At 43.1% G+C, this 24040-nt stretch overlaps 1 protein-coding gene across 3 annotated transcripts in view; it reads left to right on the top strand.

Moving 5' to 3' along the window:
- Positions 1-20745, top strand: part of LOC118237444 (kelch-like protein 29) — a 136660-nt gene extending 115915 nt beyond the window's left edge. For all 3 annotated transcript variants that reach the window (XM_035436157.1, XM_035436167.1, XM_035436174.1), the window contains 5 exons: positions 234-416; positions 1492-1672; positions 7893-8086; positions 14320-14464; positions 19459-20745. In XM_035436157.1, the coding sequence (XP_035292048.1) occupies positions 234-416; positions 1492-1672; positions 7893-8086; positions 14320-14464; positions 19459-19642 (887 nt within the window). In that variant the 3' untranslated portion in view covers positions 19643-20745. The remainder of the gene's footprint in view (positions 1-233; positions 417-1491; positions 1673-7892; positions 8087-14319; positions 14465-19458) is intronic.
- Positions 20746-24040: the final 3295 nt, after the last annotated feature.

Here is a 24040-nt window from a genome sequence, read left to right as displayed (position 1 = left end):
TGATAACGGTTTGAGAACCCTTGACCTGGATCCCCTTCACGTCTGAATTACTCATTATCGTCCTCAGAAATTGATGGAAAAATAGTGATGAAAAGAAATTGTTCAATCCGGTGGAAAAGCGTGTTTGTTTTGATCCCTTTTTAGCTCCGTCGTTCGACCGTGTCTGTGCCAAATGCCGCTCTTCTCCCCCCTCCCGTTTCCCATAATGCCCTTGTCCTCTCGCCTCTCCCCAGGTGTGGCGGAGGTGATCGTGCTGGTGGGGGGCCGACAGGTGATCGGGATGAACCAGCGGTCCCTGACGGCCGTCACGTGCTTCAACCCGCAGAACAACAAGTGGTACCCTCTGGCCAGCCTGCCCTTCTACGACCGCGAGCTCTTCAGCGTGGTCTCCGCCGGTGACAACATCTACCTGTCAGGTGCGCGGACCCGCCCTTTGACACGCGGCCTTTTTTATTTATAGTGCAGCGACGGGGGAAGGCTGCCCGCTGAGCGGCAGGAGGAACCGTCCGCTACCGCGGTTCCCAGAACCCCCCTGAGGCGCGGTCGCCTCCTGAGGCTCTATGCTCAGAGCTCCCCATCAGTGCCGCGTCTCACCCAGGCTTTCCCGAATGCGCTTTGATAAAGAGATAACGGAACATAAATCACGCGCTGTTCTTCTTATAGTTTTGAATACTGTTAATTCCGCTTTAAGAGCACAAAGCCCTTGGGGGGGGTGCACAGTTGACACAATTTTAATTATTACGACAAATTAAAATGCAAATAGTTTTGAATAACGTATGCGGATGTGGCTTTAAACAGCAACGGCGCGATAACCTTAAGGTAAATTTTGAAAAATGAAACGGCTTCTGGGATGCAGGAAAGTAATTGATCACGGTCACCAGAAACGTTGGGGGCACACTGATCAACATTGTTTTGTCTATAGTAAGATCTAAAATATTAATTTCTTTGTCAGCCAAATTATATGGTACCAGTAACCTCCCTCTCCTGTCCCCCAGACAAGACTAATTATGATATCTCAGGGACCTATATATGTATGCCTCTGCAGCCAGATAACCACCCACGCTGAATAACAACATCTGGAGTTTAAGTTTATTTTTATGTAGCTGTAGGTAGTGTCTGCAGACCTGGGACAGCCTTCTGAAGAAAGTCTTTTTTCATATGTGATGCGTTATAAACATGCTTGCGACCCAAATTAGATTTTATTATTTTAGAGCAATAAATTTGGAAAGGATTGCACGCACAACAACGCATTGTTTCCCTCCCGTTGCTTCTTAACACGTACACTGCTGCGTGTTCTAAGTGTTATTTTGGATCGGTAAACAGAGTGGGTGTGCTATGGGATTAGTAAATGCAAATTACTTAAATTTTTGATTGGGAAACCAGATGGGTGATGCGTATTGGAAAAGTACCTTAAGTGCTTTTTTGAGTGGGTGAGGAGGGCTTTTGAATGAGGGAGCTGTGACCGGTGTTTTGCGTTGCCGTCTTCCCCAGGCGGGATGGAGTCCGGAGTCACCGTGTCGGACGTGTGGTGCTACATGTCGCTGCTGGACAACTGGAACTTGGTGTCCCGCATGACCGTCCCCCGGTGTCGCCACAACAGCCTGGTGTATGACGGGAAACTCTACGCCATCGCTGGCCTCGGGGTGGCAGGAAGTCTGGACCACGTGGAGAGGTCTTCGTCGTTTATTTATACATTTAGTATCGATTTATCGTATCTGCTGGACCGAAAGTCCATACTGTTTGTTACATTTTTAGCTCACGTAACTCTGCAAATCTGTATTCAGCTACTATCTGTATTCGGCTGACCAAGCTTGCAAAAAGATAGCTTATTAACTAATGATTGCAAGGATGATACCAATGGTTTATTTAGCTAACCTTCTTAGATCATGTAAGTAGGTTAGCTCAATTGATAAAGCATTGGTAGTATCAACCATGCGATCATTAGCTTATGTTAGACCTGCATGTATATTTGTTAGCTGTGTATATGCGCCAATTCAAAATGGTCCTATTTAAAGCTGACTATATTTAATTAAGGGGATACCTTACTTATAACAACTACTCATCCAGCTAACAAACTGACAATGTGCTTATTAATAGTTTAACAGCATTAGACAAGCGGCATTTGAAATATATGCTTTCATGCAGAATAAGCACGTCTGCCAACTGAAAATGTTTCTTAAGTAAACAACAAATTGTGACCACGTACACAAAAAATGACAATGGCGATCGAAGAATGGAACTTATTTTTAAGGGGGTACTTATTTTTCATGACATTGGCTTCCTTTCACAACACTTCCTTTCACACCACAGTTCACAAGTCAGGCTTGCACAATATAAGATGGAGCAAGACTATTCGGGCCCAGTTTACTAAGACATTAAGCAAAAGGTGCTAAACCTTTTACCATGCACCAATCACTGGTTGTGTTATTAGTTTTGGGTGTGCTAAAAGGTATTGGATATGCTTAAAGGTCTCACTAAATCAGGCCCTTAACGCGAAGCTCAACATGCAGACTTGCAGGCGCTCACTCGACCCGCAGGGATCAGCTGTGAGCGATGAGGCGCTGTCATCCCTGCCAACCGAAACCCTCCCTTCCTGGGCAATACAAGCATCAGTTGTGCGTTGCCTTCATTGGCTGCCATGCACAGTCAGCACTGGCATGGTCTGGATTTGATATAAGATCTTGGGGCTCATCCTCCAAACAGTGTGGATGTATCAACCCAGCACCCTTGATTTATTTGTTCAACGAACACCTTTGTGCTTTACGACTTGGCCAGTACACACATCATTTATGTAGGTAGGTTTCTTACTGAAGCAAACTTCTTTTCTCACGGATTTCACAGCATTGTCACACATGGGATTTGAACTTGTGACCCTCTTGTTTAGCCCTGTTAGCCTAATCTCTCCCCCACTCAGCTCATCTCTGCGAAGCACTGTGACGGCAGAGCCACTATCAGCGAAGGCTCTTCATAGCCTTATATCATTACGATAATGTGGCCTAGATTCTACCCACACTGCACTCTGTTCTTAACTTTGGGTAATGAACTTGAGCGAATGTGACATTCCTTCAGTGCTCTCATCGTGAATCCAATAGTCGTAATCAGTGAGAACCGTACCGCAGGAGGAACTTTTTAAAAAAAAACGGGCACCGGGCTCAGTGTGTGTCTCTCGCAGTTCCTGCCGGGGGCCCATATTTTCTGTGCAAGACGTGAGCCCGTTTGGAAAATATTTCACGCTGCATGAGAAAGCACTTTTAGCGCCACAATTTATACCTCAAAAAAAAAAAAACTGAAGTTTTTTTTTTTTTTTTATGTGTCAAAATAGAGACATATATTTGCCAGGTATTTTCCATTCGCTGCATTCGAATGCTGTTATGTCCGGTGTCAGCACCAATCAGACGCTCGGTCTGGCTGACTGAACATCGCACAACTGTCAGAGCCCTCCCCCGGGGGGGCACCGCTTCTTTCCCTCATCCGCTCTCGAGCTGCTCCTGGAAAACGTGCTTTTTGTTTTTATTTATTTTTAATATAAAGTGCTGAGCTCTCCGCATTCTTCCCCCTCCTGATTTTATGATGGATATTCTGGCGTGTCCTGCACACTTCCTCCCACATGCAGTAATTCAGCACATCTCAATAGATTTTTTTTTTTTTTTAAGGAAAGTGCTGAGCTTTTGGTATCGTTCCACAATAAGGCGCACGCTCGCGTCTTTAAATAAAAATTATTGAGATTTTCAGAAGCGCAGACGTGTGAGAAAGCGTGTCTTATAATCGTGCTTCTCTCCCTCGCAGTGCTGAGATAGGACGGCGCTTTTGGTAGGGTTTCCTAACGTTTCCTCCCTGTTCTATACAGCCTCACAATAATATGATTTACTGTGCTGAAGGATTTACCCTTAAAAGGCTGTTCTGGTGTTATATCCTCAGTCTAAATGCAAAATCACCCGCTCACAGTCTTAGGTATGTGATGGTGCTATAAAACTTTTTTGTTCTTTTTTTCAAACGTAGAGGTTGCTACAGTGTCTATTTCATAGTGTGTGTGTGTCTGCATCGTTAGTGCCGTGTCTCTGAAATGCGCGGTTGGTTTATGCAGCGTTGGTAGGACCTTGGATACAGATAGCTTTCGTCCTGTCGGCTGGAGCGCTGAGCATTAGTTATATAGCTGAGCGCGATTAGGAGCTGCGCAGTCCATATGCACGTTCAGGCAGAGTTAGATTTGCGGCGTGCCTGCGCATTCAAGCAGTTGGCAGCTCCCGCAGCTCTGACCTCCTCCTCAGACTCATGATTTACAGCCCGCCGTCCATCCCTCTCTCCATTTCATGCTCCCTCCATTCCTCCGTCGGTTTCACGCTCCGGACCATGAAATCACCCAATCAGCGCTCCTCTCTGGACTGCAGCCCGCTCCGTTACAGCCGGAGCTGTATTTATAATCATCCGACGGACACACATTTCCTGTACACAGAAAAGTGAGCGCACACGCATTTCCTGTACACAGAAAAGTGAGCGCACACGCTTTTCCTGTGCAAAGAAAAGTGAACAGACACACACTTTCTGCTTTCTAAAAAGTGAATAGGTACACACTTCCAGAAAAGCGAACAGAAATGACAGAATTTATAACCACCAATAGGGAACATAAACACATTTCCTGTACAAAAAAAAAATGATCAGACAGACTTCCTGTGCGCAGAATATCCAAGAGGGTGCACTGGACCAGGGTCTGCTCCATTTCCATGGCAATGAGGTTGAGGGACATATGCGCTGGGCTTTTAGACGGGGTGGTCAGCGCACGGCCAGATGGGAGCACAGATGGAAACCCTTCAGTTGCACACAAGCCTAGTCTGCACCTTTTCCCATTGGCTCATGTTTCTTCTGGCTCACTTTTGTATGTGGAGGCTATGTTGTAGGCATTCAGTAAAGGCCCTGGGCAAAGGATGGCTGAGGTCCAGTTACCTCTTAGAGGTTAGACCATTTACATATTTGCATCACGATGCAAAGGGTGCCCCCCCTGGACCTTCATGCACGTGGACTGTAGAGTAAGTTAGGACGATCCTTAGCGTTTCTATGCGAGGAGATACCCTGACTGGGGTCTTGCTCTGTGTTTGCTGATAAGAAAGGCTGTGTGGGGCTACAGAACTCCCATGAAACCCGGGGTAACGGCAGGCCTGCGAAGTCAGTCTCTGAAGTTTTGCAGGAGAACATGGTGTGCATGCTAAGGAGGAAAATATTTCTATTTGCGGATTAATCACTGTGTTTCTCTGCACCCCTGTGGTTTGGCGAAGCAAGTTCTTATGCCAACAACCCACCATGAGGGCTCCCCGCTGCGCTAATCCAGCTCCCCCTGAGCCAACACCTCCAGCTCATCCTTCCCCTGCCTGGTCTTCGGTTGGTCGCTGGAAGGATAAAGAGCGTTGGGCGCCTTGGTTTAGCCGGTTCTGTGCTGGCCGGGGCTGGGCTTAGAAGGTTTCCGGGGGGGTGGGTTAGCGTGCTGGGGGCAGGTTCAGCGGCTTGTGTGAAGGCGGGAGAGAGAGAGGCGTTCAGGGGCGGGCGAGGAACAACGGCGTGGTCTCGCCGGCAGAGTAGCTTCATGATTGAATTAGACGCATGGCTGGCAGCCCCAGTACAGCCAGGGAAAACAAACGCATGCAAGGAATGCAGGATTGCCCAGCAGCTGAAGGTGCCATGGAGAAAGAGTGGGAAATAACGATTTCATAGAATGTGACTGAACGCACTCATTGCATATATTCCATTTTTTAAATTGTTTTGAATTTTCTCCTTAGCCAACATACGCAGAAGCTCTCACACACACACACACACACACACACACATATACACACACACACGAACGCACACACACAATTTTTCAAGTGGGGACTTGGTTACCTAGTCCTCTACCGTGGATGTGAAATAATGCCTTGGTCCCCAGTTGGATAGTTAGATGTGTGCGTAGTTACACACACCTCTGATTCACACGCAAAAACACATGCACACACGTACATACACACACACACACACATGCACACACACACACACACATCTCCTTTGTTTAATTCAGTAGAAAGTAAACACGGTAGACTGTTTTTTCCCTAGTGTTTGCCTTGGGTTTGAAAGGTGAGTATCTCTGCAGTGTTTACAGAAACAATGCGGCCAGAAAGCAATTTGCTTCTCTTTAACTAAACGCTCCTCATCTGTTTGTTAGTTGATTAAATACAGGTTTGTGCCTGGCCTCAGCACACATACGTGACAATAATTCATTAAAAAGCTATTAGCATTTCTGCTATTGACATGTCATAATTAAAAACTTATTAGGAAATGGACTATAAAGTGACAATTCCCACACTATTCACACATAGAAACACAAATATGCACACATACGCAGGAACATACCTGTATGTACATACTGTATGCATTCAAAGAAGTATATATGCATGCCTATTGAATACAGGTACATTTGCTAGTCTTTATGATTATGATAATGATGTGTTGATTCCTCAATCTGCACTCTGCATGGCTGCTGTAGGTGTGAAATCCATGTGCGAATGCTCACATTCTCACGACAAATGCTGACAGCGCTTCTGCATTGATTTAACGGATCATCTGCCTCATAAATAAATCTATAGAAAAATAAATATTAAATTGACCATTCTCTCTTCAAAAACCCCCTCTAGTCAAGTCCTCTGTTATTGTGCTGACCTCTTAAATGCCCGTCCTTACTTTTACGCTTTGGCTACTTACGCGGCCTGTTTTCAGAGGTTTGCAGGTGGAGCATGCTGGGATACTTGTGCCCTCAGCCCTGCCTGGGCATGATACTGCCTCCTGTCTCAATGGCAGCCTGCCTCATGTCCACTCTGGAGAGTCGGGTAGCTAACCAGATTCCTGTGAAAATAGGACTTCTGGGAGTTCTTACAAGTTCCTACAAGTTCTTGAATTTTCCGTTGAGGAGACTGTTTATTATTTATTTATTATTGAGACTGTTAATTCAGCCTTTAGAGAAAAATTATAAGATTTGATTTGATAGTTTGAATGTAATTATACTATAGCTAGCTATGTATGGTGCGTATCATAGTGATGCTGGGATACATAATCTTGCGCTATTTCAATTATTCTCATTGTTTACTGTGGTAAACACACTAGTTTGTATGGGAATTTGACATATGGCAGTAATACCAGGCTCCTGCTGTGTAAGCCTGCTCCACAATCAACCCCTCCCAGTTCTCTCCCCAGTCACACGCTCTCTGTGTGGGACTGTGCCACGGTTTAATTCCTTCTGAAACTGGGTTTGGAATCTGGGTCACTATCCAACCCGTAATCACAAACACATCTGATGTATCACACAGTCGCCGGAGTTCTGACCTTCATGCTTTTTCTGTAGGACAACGAGGGGGGAGATTCCCCTCTGATTTGACTGTGAATCATTCAAACCCTGTATGCATTTGTACTCCTATTTATCAGGCCAAGGATTCCTTTCAGTGGTGTTTTGAATCGTTTCTATGATGTATAAAATATTCATATTCATGTAGCTGCTCCAGGGTGTGCTGGTTGCTTATTCACTTATTTACAAATACACTAGTAAAATTCTATGTGATGTAATAACTTGCACAAAATATTTTCTGTTGCCCAATATAGTATTTTTTACTCTCTACCTCTCAATTTATAATTTACGGTTTTTCCATTTAGTCTCTTTTTAGCCACGTGATGCATGGAAAGCCTGCACCACAAGCTCTAGGTACAGTTATAATTGTGTAAATGTCAACATCAATATGCCTGCTTACCCTGGCTGCCATTGACTGTCTGTGTGTAATTGGCTGACGGTAAGTGATCGGCTAATGATCTGTAGTTCACGGTCAATGGCTGCCATTGAGGTAACTGACTTGCATTGACTGACGGTCTGCTGGTTGTTCCAGGTACGACACCATCACGAACCAATGGGAGACGGTCTCGCCGCTGCCCAAGCCGGTTCACTCGGCGGCTGCCACGGTGTGCGGCGGGAAGATCTACGTGTTCGGGGGGGTGAATGAGGCGGGGCGCTCCGCCGGCGTCCTCCAGTCCTTTGAACCCCAGACCAACACCTGGAGCTTCATCGAGTCGCCCATGATCGGTAAGGTTGAAACGTTGGTCAGTGTTGATTTTTACTCAGGGCGATATAGCTCAGGAGGTAAGACCGATTGTCTGGCAGTCGGAGGGTTGCTGGTTCAAACCCCGCCCTGGGCATGTCGAAGTGTCCTTGAGCAAGACACCTAACCCCTAACTCCTAACTGCTCTGGCAAATGAGAGGCATCAATTGTAAAGCGCTTTGGATAAAAGCGCTATATAAATGCAGTCCAGTCCATTTACTCAAACGTTCTATAAAAGTTTGAAATATTAAGTGTGGTTGTATGGATTGACTGCTGAGGCCTCGAGCACAGTTGGGGAGGCCGAGGATTGGTCCAAAGTAAGGTTTTGGGGTCCAGTCCTTTGGGTAGGGCGCAGAGCTGGCAGTTCAGAGTGTCCTTGGAGACATTTGGCTGGCCTATTTGCCATGCCCCACTTTCATTGTTACATGCATTGAGAGAATTAATTTTACTGCGATTGAAAATGTGCTCCTCTCTTGGTCTTCTTTCAGGATGCTAAAGCTTTGAAAGTGTAAAACGGGCACTTATGTTTGTGTGACCTAGAAGCTTGCAAATACAAGCTTGTGTCTGTCATGCGCATAGACACATGCATTTGTGTCTGAACTAGACACACGTACACTTTACTTCTGTCTAAGCTAGAGGACACATACGCACATGCAATCAGCCGGTTGCATCAACCTCCCGTGGAGAATCTTGATTACAGTTTGATTTAAAAATGTCAAAATGAAAGGCTCATTACTCCACACCTACACGCTCCTGAGCTTCGAAATAAACTCCGGATCCATGCTTTTTATTCCCATTGGAAGGTTAGTGTATTTATGCACATGTACGTCTCATCCTTCTGCGCACGGAAGGACCAACATCATTGACAATCTTTACCTAAATCTTAGAAGTCCAACTGCAGTGCCGTGTGACATATTACACATTTTCCAAATTAGTCTAAATTTGTCAAACACAAATCCTGACTGAGCCAGCACCAACTGTGGCCGGCAACCCCACGGGGCGGTCCATAATTGCTCTTTGTCTCACAGCGAGGGAGGGTTTCAGTCAGCAGGATATCAGCTGCCTCATTATGCGCCAGTGCCCTTGTTAGCAAACTCCCACCTGCATTCCTCTGAACTCGGAATGAACCGCCAGGTGCACGTGTTTCCGTCTGAGCGCGTGCTTGTGTTTCCTGTATTCTGAATTGCTGATTGAATGTTTTTTAATGCCAATGGGATTGGTTTTTCTACAGTATTTCCAAATTGAGAGAAAATAAAAATGGGGAATAAGAGGGGGGAATGATGTTTAAAAAAGGTGACAATAGAATTATTAGCGAAAAACAATAATGCATTATTGAATCACTTCTGAAGCTGTACACTGTGGAAACTGTATTCTTTACATGCAGGTAAAAGTAATATCCGGCTCTACATGACAATATCTTTCTTTGTTTCTGAGATAATGTTACATGGTGGAATACACTCAAACAGATTCCTGCACACTTACAAATGCACGTACTTAGAAGCGGACAAGCTTTACACATACTAAACATAAATACTTACCACACACACACACGCACACTTTGAATGTGTCGTGCTGATACAGAGGCCCATAAGCACTGTTTGTAATGCAGATTTGTGTGTAATCAACATGGGAAACATCAAATATTAATGGTATGGTGTTAATATGTGAAAACATGTGAACACTATAATGTATTGTTGCCTGAGGAAAGGGGGTAGGGAAGAGGGAGGATGTGTGTAACCTGCTCATCTCATTGTGTTGTGATAGTCGATGAAGAATATTTCGGTCAGCTCGGGTCAGAATTTCGAATCACTGTGCTTTTTTTTTTTTTTCATCTCTGCCTTTATCCCCGGATTTGGGAATGTTAAACGAGGATTTCCCTGGTGCAGTTTGGACAGGATTAACCGAGGCTAATGCTTCTCAAAAACAAAAGACCTGTGAGACTAGGAAGGATCTCAAATTAAAAAGTATCTGTTCTGTAATATTCCCCAGGTCCCCGAGGTACTCGCGGTCGAGAAGCACTCACCCTGCCCCCACCGTGCAAAGGGGGGATAACTGACCGCTCCTGTAGCCACCCTCTAGCTAATTGTGAGTTTATACTCCAAACAAGCAAACACCTAAAAGTGAGCTTAGCCTCCAATCAGGCAACCCTAGCCCCTCCTCACTGTTAAGAATTCTGAGTCTGACTGCGTGTTACATGGTGAGTGTGTCTGAATTTCTCCCCACGTGTTTTATGGAGACCCAGAAATCCCTACTGTAAGGGATTCTGTCTGTCTTAGCTGAAAGAGGCTGAGGAAGTGGAGTGTTTTTCAGACGTAGGTGCGTTGTCATGTTCACAGAACTAAACTGAGAAGACTGCGGGCTCATTTTCCATGTGGGGAACTGCTCTCTTATCCTTGAGTGATGGACGTGACGTGAATTGAATATCCAGCTGTTAAAACAGATACTGAGTTAGAGCTCTGTGCTGTATGTCATACTGGATAAGGGTATCTGCCAAGTAAACAAATAATATCTCAGTTCTAATTGGAAATGAGGCACTGTGTGTGCCATACCAATGTACTGCACCAGGCTGATAATAATGTGAGAGCTTCACTGGGGTCTGTGCCTGTGGAGATTTTAGTGAATGTTTCTATGGCCACTGAATAAAGTTCTGCTTCTCATTGACAGTGTCTCCTAAATCATAAAACAAACATCATTAACAACATTAATTTTTCTAGGGATTTCTCATGAAGCATACTGCCATACAAAGGCAAACTGCAGTAACTGCATTTTTGGTCAAAAATGAGTTATGGAAACTTTTGGATATCTCTTGGATTCTGTGACAAAGTGGTTCTGAAGGCTACTCCATTTTAGAGAAAACAGATAAACATAGCGAACCATGAAGATGTGAAGGAGCATCCCGATCTTATTGTGTTGTTGGAGAGTTGGAAAAGAAAAATTATTTAGGTTCTGGAACTGCAGCAGTCCTGCAGAGATAAAGCCAAATGCTGAGGGTGGTTACAGCTGACTGATGCTGCCTAAGAGCGGTGGTCAGAGATCTGTTTAATGTTGGGGTGCTTCGAACTCACACTTCCTCTTTTTATTCTTACCTGATGTGTGTTGACTACGAGAGTGCCTGTCTCAAAAAGACTGCATTTTAAGACATCTCTATCTACTTACTGGTTTATATAGTCTTTAACTGTTTACATGGGTGGCTGATGGGTATTTTTTTGGATTCTTGGATGTTTGGCTCTAGACTTGTGTTAGTATTTGGAGGACTTAACGCCAGTCTGTTGCATTGGGGAAAAAGCTCTACAAGTCTTATTCTCAGTTAATTACACACCTTTCTGAGCGTGGCATTGCAAGACTTCCTGTGTGTCCTTCAGACTTTCTTAAAATCTTCAGAAAGAAATCCTCCCATCTGTGAGAGTGAGTGAAGGGATGCACATCTGATGGTGTAGCAGGGCTGGAGTAAGGTGTGTGTGTGCATGCGTGCGTGCGTGCGTGCATACCTGAGGGCTTGATATCAATGCCTGTGTACCACACTGCACCTTGCTGGAGATCCCAGCTGATGTGGCATTGTGTGTAGTTGGGGAAAGGGGGGGCGGTGGGGGGGGGGGGGGGGGGCGGTTAGGGTTAGGGTCCTTGTCAGCATTGCATACAAGGGGTTCAAACTATGGAGTGTGTGTCTGTGTGTGTGTGTGTGTGTGTGTGTGTGTTTCCTAAAAGCACCATGTGGCCAAAGTTTACTATGTTTACTAGACCAAACAAGGGCAATTGTTTGCTGATTTGGACATTCATGGAAAATACTGTACTCTGCCTTTATACAGCCAGTTAAAAACCAAGGGCTGACATTGGCAATGAGCATGGTGGTGATAAAACAAGGATGAAAAACAACAATGGACAAATTTCTCATAAAATTGATGTGCACTATATCTTAAAACATTAACATGAATTAGTCCTGCCACAAAAATATTTTGCCGGTAAATACTTGGCTTTGCAGGTAGGATGGGCCCAAAAAAACTCTTTCCTTAATCACAAACAAATTGCCAAACTTACAAGCCTTTTTTTTAAAACCTTTATTGGTAACTGGAACATTTCATTGGTAAACCAAGGACTACATTAAAAAAAGTATTTCTCTAAATTGGAATGCTTTGGGAGGCACTGTATCTTTTAATCAGTTCTGTGAAAGATAAGCCACTTATCTTTCACACAGAAGCTCTTGTTGACAGGTTTTGGTGTTGTTAGATACACCGATGCTTATTTATTTGCTTTTTTCTGGTATTGGGTATCTCTGTTTGTAAGTCGCACTTTTTCCCTCAGTATTTTTTTTCTTTTTGTTGCTGGTGGTATAACAAGGTTTTAAATAATGCAGTTGTATACATTTGCTCAGCTCAAATACCTGAAGCAAGTCCTCACTTGAATAAAAAAACGAAATAAAGAAACTGGTTTTGAATATTGTAATGCTTTTTGTCTAGAGTTCGTCTTGGGTAATCTCGAGGGGAAGTGTTGGGTAAAAAGATCTATTTTTCAGCATGACATCACAATCAGAAAAGCCTTTCATTCTCTCCTGGCTGGCTGCGGCACGTTAATGTGTCTGCAACCTTTCACAGCGATTTCAAATTCGTCGGATTTGCACGGACATTTCCAGTGCGTCGGATTGACACGGCCATTGCAAACGCATCGGATTGACACATTTTATTTTGCATTCGCAAATATATGTTTAAATCCCATGCACTCAGAATGGCTGAAATTTGGTATGCATGCTGCTATCAGGGGAACTGTAAAGGCAATGTGGAGAGAGTCACTTTCCTCTTTGTGGCTAAAACAAGCGAGAGGATTGATTCTGTATAAAAAAAATATATTGGCAAAGAGCCCGTTTGGACTGTATCATAATTATCTGTGAGACAGTTCCACTGCTGGGAGAATAATTGATGACGTGTTTTAAGGTTATCATAATCTGAAACATGCTGTGATTCATTTAGCATGCACAAGTATATATCTCTTTTTGCAGAGTGAAATCACTAGTAAGCGCTAGTTATTGTCATTCAGTTATGTATTAGTCTCATCAATTATTCAATTATTTTTCCTGGTTATTACTCATACAAGAAAGAATAGATTGAACTCCAACCTGTCCAAGGCATATATTATTGTAATCCTTAGATATTGGTAATCCACAATAGAGCTCCTCAGCTGGTCCAAGTCATTAAGTTAATATGATGCAGACGAAATTGGAGCTTGTGGTGCAATTATTAATTTCATGAAAAAGGGTAACAAAAATATTGAATATGCAATTGTGTCCACTTGACCCGTTATTATGTGAGCACATTTTGAAAAAGATTACAGCTTTTGGTGCTGATGGAATTTTATTACAAACACTTGCCATTTTACAAAGCAATGCAGTTGTCATGGAAATGTGTATGATGGACAGCTCAAGAGAAGGTTACCAAGATGCTTTAATGCTAAGAAGAGTACATACATGCACATAAGAGCCTTGCTTGTATCGGAGAGCTTAATTGTTCAGTTATAATGTGAGTGTGTTCTGATTCGAGGATTACTATTATTTCTGACTTTATTCATTAAACATCACAGGCAATAGCGGTTCTCATAGTTTTGTCATTTTTATAAGATGAGAATTTTCCATCTAGCTCTTTTTGCAAAGAGTGGAGGACCAGGAAATGTGTCCATTAGTGCTCAGAGAGCTTTGATGGGTTGTTTTTTTATTGAATTCAGGCAGTGAGATAATTGGCAGGTCTGTTGCAGGATGGAGATACTTGAAATTGAAATGTTGTTTTTTTTGTCCTCGTACTCTGCACATCTTGTGTTTTGAGGTTTGTTCCTCACCTAAATGAAAAGGCCCTTCTACGTCTACGGAGTCTCATTATGAGCTGAAAGGTTTGGAGTAATCCAAGCCGCTCAAAGAAGCCTCGTTTTAGACACTCATGCAGCTCCTGTTTATGTGAAAACCACCATTTAGATACTGAATACACAGAATAGAACACCCTCTGTCCTCTCTGTCATCATGCCATCATAATTGTTGAGCAGTAACTGCTTTTCTTGATACAATGGCTGAATGCGCTATGCAGCAGTTCATAACTGCATGTATGAATATGGGAGTTTATATGTAAATGTACTTGGAGTGTGTTTTTAAAATGTATTATTTGAAAAAAAAAGGCAATTACAATTTTATATTTAAAATGGAACTTTTTTTATTATAATTTTTTTCCTCTTTTGTTAATAGATAACAAATATGCCCCCGCTGTGACTCTTAACGGTCTTATCTACATACTGGGCGGAGCCTACGCCCGAGCCACCACCATCTACGACCCCGAGAGAGGCAACATCAAGGCTGGACCCAACATGAACCACTCTAGGCAGTTCTGCAGGTAAGAACTGATGCAGCATGAATCAAACTAGGGCAAAGAGAATCTACAAGCCTGCTTGTCTTTCTTTCATTTCTGTGAAGAACCAAGAAAACCCATTTTCTTGATGAAATATGAACAGTTGAATCAGTATGTATGTGCTGTATCATTTACATAGTCATTTGGAGCTGCTATGTATGCAGTATGTGGTGGATCTTTCAGATATCCTACACATGGCACATTATGTAGAGCACAATTCTAATGCCTTCATCTTCATCATTCTCATCTCCTTGTGTTTGTATTCACTTAAACTAATGCAGCGGGTGTGAAAAGGAAGACATTAGGCATTTCTTTAGAAAAACAACCTTAAAGACAACTAAGTTGCAGGAGCTATCAGCATCATTCAGTATATGATCAAATAATTCTAGCTGATGGGGGAATTGTTATTGACTTATCAATAATAGCATTTTTAAGGCAATTATTGCATTTTTAGTGTTGTTTGTTGGCTCTCTAAGAAAATCACTGCATGAAAGATATCTTTGCTGCAACAATGATTGCACCACTTTCCTACAATTCTACACTGGTAAATTTAACTATATCAATTCCAATTATACAGATTGAGCTATGCATTTTTTCACCTGGTGTCCTATTAAATAACACTGGTCAAGAAAATATGTTACTCGAGTTTACTTCTCAGGGTGTATCGTAAAAGTTTTTGCATTTTTGCATGGCAGTTTACCTGAGAACCATGAGACTTTCTTACAACTACAGTAATTAGTATATTCTGTTCTCAAAAAACTCCAGAAATAAGCTTTTAAGTTTTTTTTATTTAAATTTTTTTACATTTTTTAAATTAAAACATTTTAATTTAAAATTAAAATTTTTTAATTAAAAAATTTAAAAAAAAAAAACCCCAGGCTCTGAATCACTCCTACACCCCTGTGATAACCTAAAGCAACTGTATGACGTGACTTCCGCTTAAAAATAAAAACAAAATGTTAAAAGGAATAATACAATTAATTAAGCTATTGAGATCATCGGTTGTAGGATAAACATCAGTATAATCTCTGCAAAGCTGTTTCTACAGGCCAAACTACTTCTCCTGCTTTCATCATGGTTATGGTAGGGATTCCACAGAATTTCACCCAGCCTGGGTTCTAGAACCTTGGAAAATGAGAGACTCTTTCTGAAGTTGTGCTACTCTGTCTGCCCTCTGACATGCACAGCATTGCAGCTTTCGGAAAAATATCATGGAAGGTTTTGGGTCAGGGATGTCAGGGGCTTCAAATGCACCTAGCAAAGTAGACTTGTCTTCAGGGCTCTCTCTGCAGCTTTTCCAAAGAAGGCATAATACCCTTTCAAGCAGGAATGGAGTTGGCTCATCATAGCCCTAGTCAGACTGGTTTCAGCTCCAGAGGGAGAAATAGATTTAATGAACCAGCCTGGTTCCGGCTCTATAGTGGGTAAGAGTCTTAATGAGCCAGCCTTGTGTAATGGCAAAGACCCTCGTTTTCTCTGTATTTATGAAGAATTGATTCATCTATTAATCCCCCAGCCCCCTTTCCCCCAATAGATATAACTAGTTTATTCATTAGTCAAGACATTGAACGGCACAAAATACAAGATTGTTTTCTTAACTTAAATTTAAGTACGGACGGAGTGTGGCACAGTGGGTAAGGAACTGCGCTTGTAACCGAAAGGTCGCAGGTTCGATTCCAGGGTAAGGACACTGCCGTTGTACCCTTGAGCAAGGTACTTAACCTGCATTGCTTCAGTATATATCCAGCTGTATAAATGGATACAATGTAAAGTGCTATGTAAAAAGTTGTGTAAGTCGCTCTGGATAAGAGCGTCTGCTAAATGCCTGTAATGTAATGTAATGTAACTTACATCCAAAAAAAGATGTGGGTTTAATAAGTACATTGACTTAGTACCCTCACCCAGGCTGCAGATCTGATGGCCTCCACTATATTTTCTGAATAAATTCTCAACAATGGTGAACAAGGTGACATCATGGGGTGGGCTTGGGTGCGTTTCTTCACATTTTTTTTGGTATGGGCTAAAGTATTACATGAAAAATATTAATGTTATATGTTAACCGATATTTTTAGCTGGTGCTCCCTTTTAAATAAGGAGAGAGAATGTAATGTCGGTAGATAAGTTTACTGTAGTCTAGGGACAGTCCATGTATGAACAAAAAAAATTGGCCAGTGTGAATATAAATGAGGTTAATCTTTTATGAAAATTTAAATGACATGCTGTCTTTAAATATTCAGGCCATGATTAGCATTTGTTCGTTTTCAAGGTTTTCTGAGGATCAGGAAACACATTCACAGTTCACAGGGTGACAAGTTTGCTGTCTTAGCAGAAGCTGCTGCAATGAACTTAAAAAAAATATGCTGTCCAGCTTAACTGTCATTACTGCACAACCATATTTAAAAAAAACACCTGCATGTAATTGTTTATTATTGCGTTTTTCTTTTGTCATCACCCATAGTGCCTTGCTGCATTGAATTCATGCACACTCAGATACATCAGAGTCTCTCCTTATTAATCAGAAGGCTCCTTCTGCTGTTTGCGTTAATTGAGTGTGTTGGATGTTCACTCAGGACAAAATCATAGAATAGCTGATTTTCCTGAAGGGGCTTTACATGGCTTACAATGAATCTGAGCCACAATGGCAGGCGTTATCATTAAGCTCATCATCAGGTCTGGGAATTTCCCTGAGGCTCAGAAACCTGAACAGTAAACAAGCAAATCGGCCTTGAGAAAAGGGAGAAGGAACTCAGATCTGCATTAATATATATATATTTGTATTTGCATGCATTTATATTTATACAGTGTGTGTTTGTATTTGCTTTCTTTAAATTATTGCCCCCATTTCTTTTCTTTTTCCACCCCAAAATGAAAATGACCAATTGTGTCTCCTGTCGAGTAATACTAAACCACCCACACACCAGGCGCACTGCTTCTGAAGCACACATATTCTTCCAACACTTTCAACTGTATGCCTGTGGTTATTTTACACAACAGCCAAAAGGTTTTACGGGAGAGAGCCCAAGGTAATTGGAGGAGAGGTTGCAAGTGGTTGCCGTTGGACAGCTGTTGCATTGTTAGGAGGAAATACTGTAAGACTGTGGTAAACAGAGGAACGCTGGCCTATTCAAACCCAGCCGGAGGTGGAAAGTCCAGGGGTCAGAAAGTAAATGTCCTGCCATGTGTTTTTTTTCACCCATGAACTCAGCCAGCTGATTTCACTAATTGGTGCTGCATCCTGGCTCTAAAATTGAGCTAATTAGCAAATCCAGGTGACTGAAACAAAATACTGGGGAGTACTTTTACTTTCTAAACTTGGAGTTTTCTCCTCTGAACCCAGCATATCAGTAAAAGAAAAATCTGGAATTTGCTGTTTCATTATGTCATTCATTTGTTGCAGATGCTCTTTCCTGAACAACTAAAAATATAGGAGCTAACAACATTCCCAGAGCAGCAAGTATAGAGGCAGCATCACAAAGGCACAAGGGCAAGCTACCTATGCTTACTGAAAGCCAAATTGCAAATTATGAATACTTAGATTGTATCCATAACACTGAGTGAAAGACTGAAGAAACAATAATGTGACTTGGAACCACACAGAGACCCTAAATTAAGGAATTGTATACATGCTTGGGGTGGAGATGGGATGGAAACAAAGATGCAGTTTAAAGAGGTGGGTCTACATCTAAAGTCGACCGTGGGAAGTTCACTCCACCACTGGGTGGTCAGTCCAGACAGGCATCTTGAGGGGAGAGCCAATCACCTGAAGCTTGTGGAATGGAGAGATCTGCCTAGGCTGTAGGGTTTGAACATTGGTTGCAGTATGGTGGACCTGTTCCATTTACTGCCCTATAGGCTTGTGCCAAGATTTTATATTTGCTGCAAGCAGTACCAGGTGCCAGTGTAGTGAGATGTGTAGGGGTTTGAGATGAGCACGCTTGGGACAACCCTAGACAAGGCTGCATTCTCTGTGAACTGTATAGGTTGAGCAGCACAAGCACGGTGACCAGTGAGAAGGACATTGTAATAGTCCAGGTGCAAGAGTGCATATGGAGAGGAAGTCTTCAAGTGTTCTTTCTAGAGAATTTGCACTCCCTTCTCTGAGGTGTTACATTTCTCACATGCTGTTTCCTTTTGTAGCTGCGCTCCCTTATGGGATTTATTTGGTCCAGAACTTTCTGCCAAGTATGGCCTGAGGCTACTTTGGTCTGGGTGCGAATCCCACATGCTTTAGAGTGTTACTCTCTTTGCGGCATAAAATTACCCTCCAGGGCTCCACACCATCCTACTGGACTGGTGAATTTATATGCAGGCCCTCCATCGATAGCGGGAAGAATTTCTTATATTGTTTTTCATCTGCCATCACTCAAGCAGAACCGTGCAAGGGGTCACCAAACTCTTATTTATTCAGTCGATATCATCTTCAAGCGCAAAAATATTTTCAGAATCTCAAAATTACATTTTCGGGTAATCTCCATGTTTTGCATTTTTGGAACGTTCACACCTGTGGTAGCCGTGTTTTACAGTTGGTCTACAAAGTGAAAATCTGAAAAAACAGTTACTGCTTTGTAGAACTGAGTGGGTGTGAATGGAAAAGCCAGCGTGTCTGCAACAAAGGCAGAAGACTAATTGCTGCAGTGAAATTACTCATGGCTATAGTAACTATCAGCATAACCTGCCACTGATCTTTCGCCAATAGTAGTAGTGTTTAAATGGGTCAATGTATATACATTAAATGTAGTATATAGTATGTCAGTATGCTGACTTTATCTTATATATAGTGTATTAATATACTATATCTTGTGTTTAAATGTTCTAGCGATCACGCATAGTGACTTAGTTTTTCCTCTTGCAGTGCCCAGGGTAATATCAATTAGTAAACGTTACTGCTCCTGGCTGCATTAAGGCTATGTCTGTCATGTCTATGTACCTGTAACATTACATGAGCTATGTTAGACTTGCATTTTTCCCACCCCACCCAGCGCGGCGATCCTGGACGGAAAGATCTACGCGACGGGAGGGGTGGTGAGCAGCGAGGGGCCGGCGCTAGGCAACATGGAGACCTTTGACCCCAGCAGCAATGCGTGGACGCTGCTTCAGGGCATGCCCTGCCCGCTGTTCCGCCACGGCTGCGTCACCATCAAGAAATACATCCAGAGCGGGTGACTCTGCCCCGGTCGCGTGACCCCCATCCAGAGCAGCTGACTCCGCCTCTGTCACATGACCCACGTCCAGAGTGGCTCACTTTGCCCCATCAAATGAATGACATCCCGAGAGGCTTACTCAGTCCCCCTCTGCTTCACGTATCGTACATCCAGAGTGGACGACTCCGCCCCCTATCACGACTGGACCACTCCCCCTCCCCACGCAGGCCGGGCCCTCCCACACGCAGACACTTGGGTGTTACCTCTCGTCTCCTTATGGCGTTCCCTGTGCCTCGGCTGTATGATATAGTGCACCTTCTCCTACCAGACCTACGAGCAGAGCAGTGCCACTAGGCTTACAGCCAGCCGTCAGTACCATTAAAACACTCCAGCTTTTTTATTTGGCTTAGCCCACTTTAGTGCTGGTTCCGAGTTTCCAGGGTTGAGGGCATTCTACGGAGAAGTACTGTAGAAGTTCCCCACTTAATGAGTGACGGACTGCAGACGAATCACAGGCCTGTTGTTACACAGCGTAAAGGTACCAATTAACCTGCTCCAAGTTGAAATGGAGGGGTTGGTTGGCAGGTTATAAAAACGAGTTTGAGAGCCATCTCGATGTACCTGTTACGCACAGTAAGGGCTCCTCTGCAGACAAAATGGGAGCCGCTTCCTCTATGTACTGCTGGAGAGCCGTAATGGTGACGCTGCCACGGACCAGACCAGGTTTATCCCATTAAATGACCTCGAGCAAACAGGTGAGGCCATTTTGGGCCAGGATGGGGGCACCCCCGATTTGGACATGAACACATGGATCACCCCCTCCTTGCCAAAGCACAAATTCCCTGAGGTTCAAAGGGGTCTGTTGTGTTTATTTTATTTTTATTTTTGATGTCTGACCCCATGGGCCAGAAGGGTGGAGGGGGGCTGCAGTGGGGTTGCAGGGTTTTTTTTGTTTTTTGTCTGGGGTGGGGGGGACAGTTTGTAAATTACAGAAGGAGAAAATGTTTATTTTAAAAACTCACTGTGATGCTGTATAAATGTTTTTTTTAGGTAAATTGATAGTTAGACTCAGAAATAAATGTCTAAAAAAGGACAAATGTGAAATAAATAGTAATGCATAATCTAGAAGAGGTGTGGCATCTTTCTTTGACCTGTGATGCATGCATATATGCTTACGCACTCATGCACAGGTGCGTACTCCCACCCCCCCACATACGCATACGCAATACAGTAAACATATAGCACACACTCGATTAAAAGCAGCATATGTGTGCATGGCCATGCAGGCAAATTCCTCCCTGGTCCTATCCTTGGGGTGAGATGCTATGTAATTTTAGACAGACTTGTATAATAATACCTCTCAAACAAGCATTTCTTCTTTCTCTCTGAGTTTGTCTTCTTTTTCGTGCAGTGTCTTTGGTTTGAAGTCGACCTGCCCTCCTTGTTCTTTTCTCTGTTGGGGATCGGGGCTGTGTGATGTGTGCTGTTGTTGATAAAAATTTGGTTTGTAACTGGGTCTCTTCCCTAACGGCAAGAAGATAAACTTTGGAAAGTTGTTTATCACTTTCAGTGTAGCTCACGGAGCTCTCACTAGCCACAAACATGCTTCCTGGTCGCTAAGTCACCAAACTAAAGAACCTATTGTTACCTACATGTAAGCTAGCTAGTAAGCTAGAATACGATGCTAAAATTAGATATCGATTACATAACAATATGCCAAGTATAGCAACAATTTTAATGAGTTGATGCTGGCTGTGCTTTTTCTATTTTATTTTATGTTTTCCGTTTGGTTTGGTAGCTACTTACTATATCAGGTTGTTACAGTAAATACCGGCATGGAATGAAGCAGTGAAAACACTGATATCATGCACTTGCCATAGTTTGTTGCCTGCCACTTGTTGATCTTCTATTGTTTTATGAGCAATGTGTTAACCACTGGCCCTATTTCAGTCCTAATTTTTTTTTAAATGCTCATTTAAAGGAGAGGTTGCTTTTGAAGGTGCATTTTGGAAACTTGCAGCGAGGGAGTTTACTGTGAGAGAAATTCAAATGGGTTTATCTGTCTGAACCCCCTCAAGTGCGAGGTGAGACAAAGCCAGTGCTGCAACCTCTTCTGGTTACCATGCCTACGGGCAGAAAAGCAAAAGCATCTGTTCGGCGCGTGGCAGCCGCGATGCTTCTTCTTTCGGGGAGGGGCGCCGTTGAAAATGAAGATGCTTGTCAGGGGCTGAAGTAATTTGCAGCACGGGTGGAGTGTGAGAGTCGCTGCTGTTTCGAGTTTACACAGCACTGCAGAAGTGTGCTCTTATCTATCACAGCAAGAGTGGCTTTCTATGACGCCCGGGCAGATATCCACTGTAATTTGCATGGCTTCTGAAAGGAAGGGACTCCTGTATTTGTGAGATAACGGCTTCGCAACCAAACTTGCTGCAACTTCAAGTCTTCCTTTTGGTTGGCTAATCTGCTTGCCCTGGCAGGTAGCACAATGCCACCGTTCTCAAGTTACTCTGCACTTGAGTCAGCCTTATTACACTGGCCGCAGAAATTATCAATCATCTCTACACAGTAGTGGACAAAGAATCATTCTTATTTTTTAAGCCAATTTAGCAACTCGGCAGCAGCTGTTGAATGTGAAGTGGTTGACAGGCACAGACTTATCCCTCGGTGATGGTCAGCTCGTTTCCTCCCGGCGGATTCAGCCTGCCGTTTACCTCCGGCTGTTATGTCTTAACGGGTGTTGGTAAAACCTACAGCAGCCTCTGTAGGCCCTTCAACAGAATGTCCTGTACAGTGAACACTGCCAGCCATTCCGGCTCTGACAGGAGCTGTATGGATTCAGAGCAGCTGGAAAGCCATGGGTGTACACACTGTGACTGCAGCTGTAAAGTTCACAGCTCTCGTGGTGGTTCTTTTCTAACATTCGATCAGCTTGCTTTTTACTTTCAATCTTTTAATCTCTGTTTAAGAGGTGCTAAAATTGAGTTTCCTGTTGTGTCGTCGTGTTGTTAGTCGTCCCTGTGGGATGATTTGACAATTTGTCGAAAGTCAGGTATGTCTGTTGAAGCTAATGAATTTTTATGGGGTTCCAGGCTGAGATCATATCAGGTAAAAAAGAAAATCATTTTCTGTTCAGATCTTTTCAGCATTTCGTCTGTAATTAACGGATGTACATTCTAGCATGTTCTAATGAGATTTTTCAGGTGCAATCACGGCTCATTCAGTTATAATTAAACACAATTAAAAATGTATTCTCAAAACCAGAGAAATGCATTTTGAGAAATTGACTTCTCCCGTATTACCCTGTCACAGTTAAGACTCATTAGGTTGAAATTAATGATATTGTGTAAAGGAGTCATTTTTACCAAGCTTTCAGACAGGCAATGACTCAGAGTATATTTCAAATGCACAACCTTTTTGGATTTATAAATACCAGTCCTTTCAAAAAAAATATCATCATCCCACACAGTTATGGATTGAGGTGCCCACACCTTCAGAGGAGAGAACAAAGTTTCTGGTGAGTTTTGCCTGCAGTGTCTTACCTCGCAACAGCAACACACCCCAAAGCAGCCAGGAGCACAAGGTGAGGACGTCTGCTTGAGGAGCTTGTCAAGTTCGTTCTTGCTTGTATACCACACTCACGCAAATTAGTCGCCCTTGCCGTGTGCACGTATGCGAGTCTCTGTGCGTCTAGTCATGCGTGCATGCATGCCTGTGCGTGTTTGTTCAAAAAGGGGGCGACACATTTGCGAGCAGATTTAATTGTCTTCAGAGAACCAAGGGTAGTAGATGGAAGCGGGAGAATGGAACTCCTTAAATGTGATTAAATGTCTGTGTGGCTTTTGATTCAAGGCTGTACGCCCTCCTGAACAGAAATGACTTTGAAGGACAGGCAGATTCCAGCCCACTTCCCACAGGTGCTGGCCCCAGAATATTTTCACTCTTCACAAAGGGGACCGTTAACATGAAGCAAAGGTTCTCATACAATGTTACTGTCTGTAATGCAAAATCCGGAATTGTTGATTGTCACAATGCATCCTGCACTTCCGGACAATTCTGTTGTAAAACCTCCCCATGCTAAATAAATCTTCATTGATTGATTGTGTGGTAAAAATTCTGAAAATTTATTGCAGCATTATTAGTTTATCAACTGTATTTTTTTATAATTAAACAGAACCTTCACAATTAGTTGAGAATGTGGACTACTGGTTTCATTCCTTACTGGGATCTCTCCTCGACAAAAAGGGCAGAGGAATTGGATTAGAGGAGGGTGCATTTCTTTGATAAATGATGTGTTTTTCTTCGAGGAGAAATGAACCACAACCTTTTTGTTAATCTTCCTCCCACCCCACCTTCCCTCAGATTGACAGAATGAACTCTTCTGCAGACATCAATAATTGGGACAAATTCTTTGGCTGCATTC

Source organism: Anguilla anguilla, chromosome 1 (genome assembly GCF_013347855.1).
Source record: "Anguilla anguilla isolate fAngAng1 chromosome 1, fAngAng1.pri, whole genome shotgun sequence".
Lineage (NCBI taxonomy): Eukaryota > Metazoa > Chordata > Actinopteri > Anguilliformes > Anguillidae > Anguilla > Anguilla anguilla.
This window is presented reverse-complemented; position numbering and strand designations above follow the sequence as displayed.